The 12,767-nt window shown below is 64.9% G+C and overlaps 3 protein-coding genes across 3 annotated transcripts in view; all 3 read right to left on the reverse strand.

Moving 5' to 3' along the window:
- Window positions 1-849, reverse strand: part of MNEG_0780 (putative aarF domain-containing protein kinase) — a gene marked incomplete at both ends in the record, with an annotated part of 3,157 nt that extends 2,308 nt beyond the window's left edge. Inside the window, 2 exons of the mRNA XM_014050732.1 lie at window positions 193-288; window positions 574-849. Of these exons, the coding sequence (XP_013906186.1) occupies window positions 193-288; window positions 574-849 (372 nt within the window). The remainder of the gene's footprint in view (window positions 1-192; window positions 289-573) is intronic.
- Window positions 850-2,919: 2,070 nt separating this feature from the next.
- On the reverse strand, window positions 2,920-4,828 carry MNEG_0781 (hypothetical protein; the record flags this gene model as incomplete). The annotated part of the gene is made up of 3 exons (XM_014050733.1): window positions 2,920-3,750; window positions 4,076-4,634; window positions 4,818-4,828. 3 exons carry the CDS (start codon window positions 4,826-4,828, stop codon window positions 2,920-2,922), a joined length of 1,401 nt encoding a protein of 466 aa, XP_013906187.1.
- Window positions 4,829-6,257: 1,429 nt separating this feature from the next.
- On the reverse strand, window positions 6,258-7,097 carry MNEG_0782 (hypothetical protein; the record flags this gene model as incomplete). Its single annotated transcript, XM_014050734.1, has 1 exon — window positions 6,258-7,097. One exon carries the CDS (start codon window positions 7,095-7,097, stop codon window positions 6,258-6,260), a length of 840 nt encoding a protein of 279 aa, XP_013906188.1.
- Window positions 7,098-12,767: the final 5,670 nt, after the last annotated feature.

Below are 12,767 nucleotides of genomic sequence, written 5' to 3' on the forward strand. Positions count from 1 at the left end.
GGGGGGGGGGGGGGGGGGAGTCATCCAGGGTTGCCGTATAGTGGGCACGTTTGGTGGAGAAAAAAATGAGCCGTCGACGGACGCACACGATAGAGCAGAACGCCCCTAGCACGCTAGGTGTCATCAACCTGTCTTCCCGCCCTTAGCCCCAGCTGCGCGTGGCCCTGCAGCCACCCAGCCAGCCCTGCTCACTGCGTTGAGGTCTGCCGTGATGATGTCAGCCGTCCCTGGCTTGACCACCTTGATCACCACCTCTTTGCCACTGCCAGCCAGCACCGCAGCATGAACCTGCCAGGGTGAGCGGATAAGGTGCAGCCAGGTACGGGGCGGATGCTGGGTCGCAGCACAGCACACGCCCGATCTGAGGATTGCACTCTCTTGGGACTGAGGCACGAGACCTCAGAGGTCTCAGGAGACCTCAGAGCAGCGTCCCTCCTTCAGTGCCCCCACCACCATGCATCGCTCGTCCCTCCCCTCGCCCCCGTCCACACACCCCTCCCCCACCCCTCCCCTGCACCTCTTCTCAGCCTTGGCCCCCCTCATCTCTTTGCCCCTTGGGCCACGGTCACCCACCTGCGCTATGCTGGCGCTGGCCAGGGGCCTCTCGTCCACTGACGAGAACACGCTCTCAATGGGCGCCCCCAGGTCTGCCGCAAGGATGGCGCGCACGGTGGCGTAGGGCACGGGGTCTGCGCGGTCCAGGCAGCCCTGGAACTCCTCCACGTACTCCTCCGGGAACAGAGAGGGCGCGCTGGCAATAAGCTGGCCCAGCTTGATGAAGGTCACGCCCAGCCGCTCAAACAGCTTGCGCAGCACAACCTGCGGCCGGCCCCCGGGCAGCGGGCGCATGAGTATGTTGAGGCGCCCGGATGAGGCATGGGGCCGGAGACGTGGTGCCGGCGACTCGTGTGCGTGCGTGTGCATGCGTGTGTGCGTGCGTGCGCTCGCGTGCGTGTTTGTTGTGCGTGGGGGATCGAGAAGGCGAGGGTTTGACGGGCAGGGTGCAGAGTGGGGGGCTCCTCAAAATCCCCAGCATAAAGTGCGTGCACTGGCCGTTGCCCTTGGCACACAACTTCCCAGTCTAATCAAAGCCACAGCAGCCTAGGCGCCACTTTGATGCCCCGCAATACCACAGCACCCACCTGTGGCGGGTCCACCCGCCCCGCTGCCACATACTCGGCCACCAATCCTGCCACAGCGCGACCAGCTTGCAGCGAGCGCAGCACTCCCCGCGGCCCTGTGGCCAGGGCCACGTCCACCACCTCCCTGAGAAGCTCTTGAAGTTGCTGGGCCTGGTCTGGGCGCCGCCGTGTTGCGCTCGCGGCAGGCGCCTCTGCAGTCGCTGCCCGCACCACTAGCCGCTGCAGCGGCGCGTGTGTGATGCCGCGTGCATCGGCGCGTCGCCTTGCACCTGCATGATTTCTTGAAAATCTGCGAGTTACCGACTTGGCGTCCAGCATGTGCATGGCGCGCCTTGCTTGGGTTAGCGAGAAGGTTGATGTTTTGTGTTGAGCGTGCCGAGAAAGTGCCACGCTTCGGAAACGATACTGAAGAGTACTGCGATCCCAATACAAACTTGCAAACTTCCCAGGAGTAATCTGCGGCGATGTGCAGTCGAGTGGGGTGCCCAGCAAGTGCCGCGGCAACCGAGCACTACGGTGGCGAGCTGCCGCCGGCATGTGGATAAGGGGAGCCAGGGTGCCACTGACAACCTTACACCTCACTGCGCCTGTTATCCACCGCTGTATGATGGACGTAGATGCATGTAGATGTGACATGAAACTGCAGGACAGCCCTAGCTCGAAGCAGCGCATAAAATGGGCCACAGTACGCTTGCTGAAGGCCGGATCAGCAGGCATGATTACATGTAGAGAGGTTGTGTTGTGGGCATGACTCAGCGGCAACAGATGTGCTCCTTCTTGTGTGACGTGCACACAGGCTTCCAGGTTTGAGGTTGGTTCCTTCGACACGCGCTGCCAAGAGAGACAGGAAACTGAGCGGAGCTCTCTAGCAGCACAGTGGGCAAGCCATGCACACTAAACTTGCCGCGGCCTGGCGCATTTCTGGGCTTGAAAAGAGGTTTTATATGGTAGTAGTTTGACAAGGTCAACGGCGCAATTGCAAAGCCGGGGTAACAACGGCAGTGTTCAAATTGCGCCGCTCGTCAGAGGTCCTCCAGGGTTGAGGTGCACCGCAGCCCCATCACAGGCAGGGGAGAGGAGTAACCAGCGGGACTGCAACATTTCCCCCCAGCATCACAAGTGCCATGCACAATTCCCAGCACAGCATTGCAGGCCAGCGGTATGGCCTGCAAGGCGCCAGGTGGCGCCCACCTGCCGCCCGGTGTTGGAAGCGGACGGCAGGGGCTTCTTGGTGCTGTTGCACATTTTAGTAGGTCCATCAACCTCGCAGCAATGGATCGCCCGTCCTGCGCTGCCGCGGCCCCGCCCTTTGGGCAGGCGGGGGCGCAAGGCGGCGTCGGGGGTCAGCAGCCGGTCATGAGTCGCGAGGGCAGAGGCAGAGCCGCGGAGGGGCTGCTCGCAAGTTCTTGAACTGAAGCTGGGTGACCCCGCAAAGCGCAAGCCAGCTCAACTGAGGCTGCGGCGGAGGAGCGTTGAAGTTTGAGTTTGAGGGCTCCAACCGTCAAGACCTGCAGCCCCAGCGCGCCAGGCGGCCGGCGAGCGCACATTCATGCATGCAGGAGCCCGCCGTTGCAATCGGCGCCAGCCAGTGCGCAAGGTGACAAAGCCGGCAGGCGGGTGCACAGATAGCGAGACGGAACGCAGACTGGGTACAGGGGGGCGTGCGCCGAGTACGCGCTTGGAGCAGTGTCAAAGGTAGCGCAAGGGCGCGGCGCCATCTGGCAGCCCAACAGCATGACGCATTAGGCGTGGGCCACAGTTGCGGGAGGGTCCTGCTTCATGCGGCGGACGACTCAGTGGTGTGAGTCAGTGCATGCGCAGAGGCCGGCATGGCCATCAGTGTTGAGGGTGTGCTGGCGGAAGTGCGCAGGTGCTCCCAGGTGGTCAGAGCCACCTGAGCCTGCCGCAGGATGCTGCAACGCCCGGAGGCGACCGCTGCCGCAGCTGTGCGGCAGGGGGCACCGTCAAAGCACGCGCGCTTGGCGGGCGGCGGGCCCATGCCGGTGCCGAGGCGCTCGGCGGCTTCGGCGTCCCCTGAGCTGTCGCCGCTGTCCTCGCTGTCGCCGCTGGCGCCGCTGCCGGAAGCAGTGTCGTGTGGGCGATGCAGCCCCGGGGCCTGATGGAGCGGGACAACGCGCTCCACAGGTGGCTCACCCTCGACAGCGGCCTGCCCTCCCGCCACCACCGCTTCCTGCCGCTGCTCCTGCTCCCTCTCACCCTCCACCTGCGCGTGCCTGTCGGCTTCGCGCACGTCGGCTTCGTGCCGGCCGCCTTCAGCGCCCTGGTCACCGTCTGCGTCTCCGCCGGCGTTGCCCCCGCGGCGCTCACTAGCGCTGCTGGTGGGCGAGTCCAGGTCCGCCACACCGGACAGGCGCTGCAGCAGGGCCAGGTCCAGCCCGCTGCTGCGAGCTGCCCCGGGTGCAGCTGCCTCGGGGTGGCGGTTGGCCGCGCCCCGCGCCGACAACTCCGCAGCGCTGGTGCCGGCGCCGCCGCCAGCGGTCGCGGTTTCGACTGGGCCGGCCACGCCGTTGGCGGGCGCGGCGCCATGCATGCGGTCGCACAGGGTGCGTATGTCGGCCTCGACGCGGTGCGCGATGTCCGTCATCATCTGTACGCCAGGGGGGTGCGAGAAGGGGGAAAAGGAACCGAGAAGCTGTGGGGCGTGGTAGCAGGTGAGCGCACGCGGGGCGCGGCAAGGTGCAGTGTGCAAGGATCGCGGCTGTCTCGCGCTGCTATTGCTGCGGCGCTGCGATGCCACGTGGGATACTGCATGGTGCATCATGCAAGTGTCCAAGCCCCCATGCCCCGCTGCTGCCGCGGTACTGCGTTGCCAGGCACGCCATTGCCACTGCGCTCCTCTCCTCACGCAGCTGCACTCCTGTGCCCAACAACAACACCCCAGCTTGAGCACCAGCTGCCAGAACCGCGCCCACCTCTGTTGAGCAGAAGGGCTGTGACAGCAGGTTGCCCAGCGGCGCGCGCAGCAGCAGGCCGGTGCGCTTGTGGTGCTTCTTGAGCAGCTTGACGGTGGCGGTGTAGGCCAGGATGCTCCAGTGCACCAGCAGTAGCACCTCCCCGTGGAAGTCCACAAACTCTTGATGGAGGGGGGCCAGCTCGCGCCGGTCGCGCGCAGCCGCCGCCAGCGCGCCCTCCAGCGCTTCCACACGAATTACGCAAGTCTCCTCCTTCTCCAGCCACATGTCGTTCATGCTGGCCAGCATGGACCCCAGTGAGGCCACAAAAGACTCCTCAGCAGGGTCCGCAGCCAGCCGCTGCGCAGGCTGCCCTTGCCCGGCACCTGCCGCCGTCGGCATCAGGGCGTCCGCAGGGGCGCCGACGGCCGCCGCGCCGTCGCCGCCCGCGGCCGGTGCCGCGCCCTCGTGCAGGGCATCTTTGTCTGGTATTGCCTTGATCTGCTTCTTCAGCTGCTTGTACATCTCAAAGATCGCGCTGACATCGGGTAGGTCCTCGCTGGTCGTGCGCAGCACGTGCCTGCAGCAGAGGCAGAGTGGAGGGCGAGGAGGAGTGCAGGGTTGAGAAATTTTAGTTGGTCAAGGCATGATTGCGTACAAGCACCTCCGCATGATCAATGGCAGGGACAGTGCACCCGTCGCCCTTTCATGCAACGGAACTTGGCTCGAGTCACTATACAGGCCCATGGGGACCGCTTCGCACCCGAATTTCATCGCGAAGGGCTGGCCAGTCGGCCCGGCGCAATCTGGGCCCGCTGCTCAGGCTGGGAATGCGGCGCGGCCGTGAGAGCGCCGCCGACGCTGCACTGCACCACTGAGCGGGCGTGGGCGGCGGTGGCAGCAGCATTAGTGCACATGATGACAAGGCTATATCGCGTCGACATGCTGCTGCTGCACTCCTGTTGCACAAGATTCGACCCACACAAGGGGCGTGGCCATGGCAACACCGGGCGCCCAGGCCGCCTCTGATAACTTCTTTTAATCTTTGCAAAACGCTTAAGATGGCGCCTGGCGGCCGCGTTGCTGCTGCAGGGGGCTACAGCGCGCCCATGCTGTCTCTGCCCACCACCAACGCAGAGAGCGTCCGCTTCCAACAGTCAAACATGTTCATAGTAACTCACAGGCGCCGCACGGTGCGCGCCACGACAGCGCTGCTGCTCCGTCACTATGCCCCCGAGATCCCCTGGACGCCAGTGCTGCTTTCTGCGTTACTGTACGTGTTAGCTGAATCGTTTGTGCATTGTCGTTGGTGTGAGGTAACCGGGAGAAAACTTGGGGAAATGATTGGCGGCCGCAGTGATGTGGTCCTGGCTGTCGTCGGACCTAGCAAGCATCTTCCGTGGTTGTCAGGGCATCGCGTGACCCGGGTCCTGGAATGCACGGGAATTGATTTAGGGTGGGCTAGGCGGCCCTGACACTGCTCCCTCCTGGTGGCTTGCAGGTCAAAGAAGCAGGGCAGGTCAGCCTTCACACTGCGCCTGGCTGTCGCTTGTCTCGCTTGTGACTGCACTAGCCAACGCACGACACCTGAAGCCTACCAGACACCTGAAGCCCAACAAACAGCGCTGATCTGCACCAGCAGAACAAAGCACCTTCACTGTGCAGGTCAAGAACATGGTGAATATCCCGACATGTCAGCACACCGCAAAACAAACCTAGCTCAGACAAGCCAGGAGCAAGAGCACAACAGCAAAAAAACAGCTGCTCAAAGCAGATTGAGGAGATCATGCGGAATTGATGCAGCTGCCTCGTAAATACACACATGCACGATAAACACACACAAACATGCACACACATCTTCGGCCACACTCACACACAGCAAGTAGGCAGCACTTTCAACAGCACTTTCAACACGAGGGCAGCCGGCCGTGCACACTAGCCTTGATGGGGGCCCACCCCTCTTGCACGACAACCGGGGATGGCGCGATCCAGGCCACAGGAGGACCAGCGTTGGGCGCACGCCTAGACTGGATTGCCTGTGGTGCAGACGCAGACAACGCGTCGAGGGCGGCACGCGGCAGGGCGGTGCAGGGCCAGGGACCTTTAAATCTTGCCCCGGCGCGCCGCAGCCCTGCCCTCGCACTCCTGTCAGCCAAGTGGCCCGCCGTGCCCCAGACACACCCCTGCTGCAAGCCTCGCTGTGTTAGCGCTGCGCCGCGGCCCCCCTTTTCGCCGCCGCCACGCGCTGCTGCTGCACCGTGCCCTCCAGCTCCGGGAAGAGGGCCAGCAGGGCGGCCTCCAGCACGGCGTGCCCCAGCTGCAGGACAGCAGTGGGGCACTGCAGCAGGTCGTACAGCTCGTGCAGGCAGCGGAACCAGGCACCGCGCCCCAGCAGCGCCAGCAGGGGCCCCGGCACGGGCAGCGACAGCATCCGCCGCCGCACACCCTCGGCGTGGTGCGCCTCCTCGGGCAGGAGGGGGGCCGGCTCCAGGTAGCGCTCCGCGCTCAGGCAAGGGGCGAGCACCCGGCCCTGAGGCGCCGCCACCTGCAGCAGGGGCGGCGGCGCCTGCTGCAACGGCTCCAGCCGAGGCGGTTCCTGCTGAGTGCCAGCCACAGGTGCCAAGTCGCCGCCGCCGCCATGGCCAACGCCGGCCGCCCCACCCGTCAGGCCTGCCCGCTGATGTGCCTGGGCCAACGCTTCCTGCGCGGCTTGCCGCCGCAACGCAGCTGCGGCTATTGCAGCAGGTGTGTGCGCGTAAAAGACCCCACCCGGCCACAGGCTGCCACGCAGGTGGTCAATGGCGCCCGCGATGCTGGCGGGCGTGGTGAGCCGAGCGGCCGCGCGCGCCAGGATGCCGTCGATGGCGCCGCCGGCCACCAGTGACAGCACCTGGCGCGCCATGGCCATCACCTGGCGCCGCACCCAGCCACGGCTGCGCAGCTGCAGGATGCAGTCCACCAGCTCGTACAGCGGGGCGCTCAGGCAGGGAGCGTCGCCGTCAGAAAGTGGCAGCTGCGGCCTTGGCGCGCTGCACGACGGCATGGTCTTCACCTCGCCGTGCGGTCCACCAGGGCTCATCGGCCGCCACTGGCTTGAATCCTGAGGACACACAGCCACTGGCTCGTGCTGCCACTGCTGCTGTTGCTGCTGCTCCTGGCCCTGAGCCGCCCTACTGAGGTGTGCACACGCTTCCCGGCCCCGCGGTGAGGGCGTTTGCTGTTGCTGTTGCACCTGGCCAGGTGCTGCTGCTGCTTCTGCTGCTGCTCTGCGACCCATTGTTGCAGGGTGGTCTGCCGCTTGTGTGCTGAGGCTTTCACCCGGCCGGAAGGCATCGGTGGCCGTTGTCTGGCGCGTCACCTGGATGAGTGCCCCAGGGTCGGGGCTGACCGGCTGCCGGGGCGCGCCGCTTACAGCACCTGGCAGCAACACCTTGGGGTCCACGGTCTGGTGCTGTGCCGGGGAGGCGGGCTGTGGCGATGGCGCGGCCCAAGCCCAGGAGCTTGGGCTCGGGCTGGCAGCAGCGCCGCGCTGCCCCAGGCTACCTGTGGAGGCAAGTGGGTCGGCCACAGGGCTGGCGCCCCGCTGGAATGGTGGCTCGCCGCTCGCAATGATGCCTGCGTTGCTGCTGCCAAGTATCGGAGCTGAGCCAGCCTGGAAGCGCCACACAGGGGGCACGGATGACCCGCTGAAATAGCGACTGAGCCCTGGCCCAGTACCAGCCTCCGAGCCAAAGCCAGCCAAAGCCGGTGCAGCCATTGCTGCCTCCTCGCCGCCTGTGCTGCTGCCCGCAACTGGTGCACTGTCGCCGCTCTGGGGCCCTCCCGCCGCGAACGGGCACGCATCCTGGGCGACCACCTCCCAACCTGCGCGGCCCAGGGTGCTGAGCGACGGCCAGCTGCCGCCCCTGGCCGGCAGGCGCCCGGGCGGCAACGCCACCAAGCCGAACCCGCTGCCGTTGCTGGTGCTAACGCCGCTGCTAGCGCTGCTGCCGATGCCTTCCACTGCCATCGCCTGGTGCTGCTCGCGCGCCTCGCGCCCCTCACGTCCGCTGCCGCTGTAGAGGGCGCACCCCGGGCTGAGAAAGGCGGCCACCTCCCGGCGAGCTGCCGGGTCGAGCAGGCCGCCCACGGCGCTCAGGTAGCGGCCCAGCTCCTCGGCACGCCGCGAAGCCAGCGCCGCATCCACGCCCCCGACCGCAACGCGGCGCCGGCGTGGCAGGCCTTCGCCGAGGCCCAGATCACGATAGCGAGGATAGATGGCCTTGAGGCGCTGGTGCAGCATCTCAAAGTGGCCCAGCCTGGCGCATGGTGGGCGTGGGCGATGCACGAGGGGGCGTGGGCGGATGCACGCGCGAGCTCCTGAGTGAACGCCGTGAAGCCAACGGCACTGCATGGACAGGCCATCCTCGTCTGCCATTGGACAGACATACGGGCCGGCAACCCGCGCTGACCACGCAGGCGAGCCCCTCGCACGGCCCATTTGCGCGCCTGCGCCTCACAGTCCACTCCTTGCTGGAGCCAGCAGCGGCGATGACATACACAGCCGCCTCTTTGCCGCTGCTCGCAACTATCTCGAACCCCACCACCCGCGCAGACGGCCACCCTGCTGGAGCAGCACATGAGGGGCTGCAGGGCAAGGGTGGCCCACGACTGTCCTGCACAGCACCCAGTGGAGAAGCGGCACGAATCGTGGCCAACCGCTGGCCATTGACACCGTCGCAGGTGGAACCCTGGATTGGACCACCCATTTGCATGCGAAGCAGCCGAGCATCGCCGCTGCTGCCGCCGCTGCTTGGCGTCCCTGACGGCCATGCCGCCGGGATCAGCCCTTCGCTGACGCAGGTGCTGCTGCAGGCCCCTGGCGATCGCACGGCTGAGACGCCACAAGGAGAGCCGCCATCTGACCCACCAGGAGTCGGCACCGCTTTGCCCTTGAAACGCGTGCTGGGCGAGGTGCCGGGTCCATGACATGGCTGCAGTGCTGCATGCACCTCACTTATGCCATCTGACGGAATACCAGCATTGACGCAGTGTTCGAGCTGATGATGGTGTTGGTGCTGCTGCTGCTGCTGCTGCTGCTGCTGCTGCTGCTGCTGCTGCTGCTGCTGCTGCTGCCGACTCTGCTGCTGCTGCTGTTGTTGTTGTCGCAGCTGCGCCCCTGATGCAGCTCCCCGTGTCAGCCTGCCAATCAGAAAGGCATGAGTGAAGTTATTGTTGGGTGAGTGACATGAGCCGGCGGTGTTGCAGGGATACCTTCCAAACCCCCATGCAATCCAAGTTGACTGCCAAGCCAACGTCCTTGCCATGCTGCAATCCCTTCTGGACCTCACAGCGCAGGTGGATCGGACTCGCTGCGCCTGTGGCTGGTGACTCCGATGCCATGCGGTCCCCACGCAGCTGCTGCCGCACTGATTCCGATCCCGCCATCTGCCAACTGCTTCACGCTGCAGCTGTGGGCCATCGATGGCGTCACTGCCACCACTGTACGATGCTCTGACGACACATCACACTGGGGAACCTGCTGCTGCTGCTGTTGTCGTTGCTGCTGCTGCTGCTGCTGCTGCTGCTGCTGCTGCTGCTGCTGCTGCTGCTGCTGCTGCTGCTGCTGCTGCTGCTGCTCCTCCTGCTGCTGCTGCTGCTGCTGCTCCTCCTGCTGCTGCTGCGGTGGCTGCAGGAGAGGTGGCTGCACAAGTAGCCAAGGCGTCATGTTGTTGTCCTCATCACGCCAGCGCGCTGACGGCGATGGATTGCTGCCGCGCCTCGCCAGAGCTGAGCCCAAACCCTGACACGGAGATGAATGTGTTGCAGTCATAAGGCAATGATCCAGTGTAGGGCTGCGATAATCGCATGACCAGAAATCAAGAGACAAGGAGGTCAAGGCACAGCGCAGCCAACCTGGAGAGGTGTGAAGAGGGGGGCTGGAGGAGCCCGAAGCTGCCCTGAGGGCGTCGGCAGCTTGCCAGCCTGTTTGTTGAGGCTGGCGTGGTGGTGCTGAGTAGTGGCAGTGAAGCTGGCTGCTGGCGTGTGTTTGCAGCTTGCCCACTCGACTGGCCTGTGGTGGGGTATGGTGGCAGGTTTCAGCAAACCTGCAAATGGCAACGCAAGGGCTTGGGCTGTGCATGACATAGGCAGCCTTGGGCGTAACAAAGCCACGACCCAGCCATGAGGGCCGGCTGCTGCATGCCACGAGGTTGATGGTGGTCGTGCTCCATCCCCAGTTTGCTCACTGTGTGGAGCTTGCTCTCTCTGCCTCAGCGCTGCGACACGCGCTCTCCTCAAAGGCGGCACAGCCTGCAGCTGCGGCTGCTGGTGCCAGGGGCGCAGCCACTGATGGCCCCATGCCATTTGCCGCTTGCCCACAACCAGCCCCAATATCTTCAGTCGCTGTCCGCAGAGTCGGTGCTTCTGGCTGCTCTGGCCATGACCAAACAATAAGCTGCGTCGGCGGGTTGGTGGGCCGGCAGGCATAGGTGGGTATGGCTGGGGCCAGGAGCCCCTGGGAAAACGCTGCTGGGGCACCGTGCCATCAGCTGGCGCACAACCAATCTCACTGCTTGGGGCAAGCGCCACTCGTGCACAGCAGCCTGCGCCCTGATCCTCGCACCTTGTTGATGGCTTGTGGCGTGAAGTACAAGAGGGTGCTGCGCAGCACACAGCAGCAGAACAGCTCTCGCAGCACGGCGCGCACTAGGCCGCAACGCAGCTCCTCCGGCGGCAGGACGCGTGCCACCACCGCATCGGACAGAGCCCGGAGAGCCTGGCAATTGGCGTCGCGGCGTCATGAGTATGTGGGGTCAGGGGGCGGCCACAGTCACGGCCAGTGAGAGGCACACTCGAGGGGGCATGCGATCAAACTGCGTCGAACCACCACTAGCCGCCCTCGCCTTGCCCTGTGCCCTGCCATGCACAGCTTTGCCGCACAGAGCACAGCTCGGACCCCACATCCCCCCCTGGCCCCGCCCCCCACCCGGTAGTGGCCATCAGGCTGCAGGAACCCGGGGTGCAGGCAGCGCTCCTCGGCCATGGCGCCGCGTACGGCTGCATCACGCGCAGCGGTCGGCAGGCAGCGCAAGGCGTCGCGCCCGCCAACACGCGCCACAGCCCGGCGGTACTGCTCCACCACGTCACACAGCGCCTTTGAGCAGTCGCTGCGGGGCCGTAGAGGAGGGGAAGGGGTGCAGAAGCAGCGGGCGGGCATGTTACCACGCGCACCCTGCTAGCAGCTTCTTTGCTCCCTCCAACCTCGCGGTTTAGCCGCCCAGTCGCCCAGCCGCCCAGCCGCCCAGCCGCCCAGCCGCCCAGCCGTCCCCCCCTCCCATCCCCCGCCCCACCTGATCAGCACGTGGCCCCAGTCCACGCGCTGAGACCGCGCGCGGCGTGCCACCTCTCCAAATGTGAAGTTGAGCAGCCGCCGCACTTCAGATGGAAAATCAGTGTCAGGCGCCACGGACGCATACCTTCGCGGCAACGCGGTACCGTCAGTGTGATCATGCCACTGGGCAGCAGCAGGCTAGGCATCAGCTGGCAAGCGGAGCAGGCGGGTTGCGTAAATGAGGCGCGAACCATCACAGCAGCCCGCAAGCACCGCATGCCGGCATGTGCACAGCAGCCACCCTGGGCCTGCAAGCCAGCTGCCTCACCAGGCATCGTACACAAACTCTTGAACTATGGCCGAGCTGAAGCGCTCCCATGCCGCTGCAACCAACGCGCTGCCCACTGCAGCACGCCATGCATCGTTGTCGCCGCACAGCCACGCACGCGGGGAGCGCGGCTGCACACCCAGGGGCGGATGCGATCCCGGCTCGCCAGTGCTGCCAAGCGGCTGGGCTTGATCGGTGTAGAAGTGCGGGCGGTTGAAAGGTGGGTGCCGCCTCACGTCCACGCCGTCCGCCAGCACGCGAGCCCCAAGAACGAGGCAGGCCGCCAGCAACCACCGTGCCAACCAATTCGCGCCCGCCACTGCATGTTTAGGCGGTCAAGCATGAATGCATATGATATGAGTGTCGCATGCCATGTGCGCCCGCCTGCCGCAGTCGCAGGCGCCCCATGCAAATTCGCTTGAGGGAGGGGCAACAGCAGCTGCATGGGTGTGCTGACGTGATGTGCGCCTGCTGCAGACGCTGCACCACATGGGCAACCTCCGCATGAACCATACGCACCCTGAAGTATTCTTGATGCCACCACAATCAGCACCACCAGCTTGGCAACGTGAAATAATGCCCTGGTGCGCAGAGAACTCGACCGAGTCCTCCCGCGCCATGCTTCCAAAGCCCAAGCCGCTTCATGGCCCCTCATAGCGATTCTTACATCGATCTACGCCATCTGGTTAGGTGGCACTCCATTTCACGAGCTTGACTAAGAGATCGTGGTACTACTACTGTAGTCTGCTGCCACTTCGTGCTTTTGAAAAGCCCAAACGCGTGTGTATGCAGGTCATGCTATCCGGAATGTGGTTAAGGATTTGGAGTTTCAGAGTATATATCATGAGCCCGGGCGACTGCTCTTGCAGGGCTGCAGGTTCGGTGCAGTGCTCCACATGCATCTCTCTTCGGGGATGGGCAATTGTCCATCCATTTGCCTGACCTGAGACTTTGAGTCCAGAGCTTGCAGCTAATGCACATCAAGTTTTTACAGATATGATGCAAATGGATGGGTTGCAAGCTTGCAACGTGTAGAATGAGACATGAACGTTCAAGCAGCAACGCGGCGGGGG

This window comes from Monoraphidium neglectum (genome assembly GCF_000611645.1).
Source record: "Monoraphidium neglectum strain SAG 48.87 unplaced genomic scaffold scaffold00068, whole genome shotgun sequence".
In the NCBI taxonomy this organism is placed as follows: Eukaryota; Viridiplantae; Chlorophyta; class Chlorophyceae; order Sphaeropleales; family Selenastraceae; genus Monoraphidium; species Monoraphidium neglectum.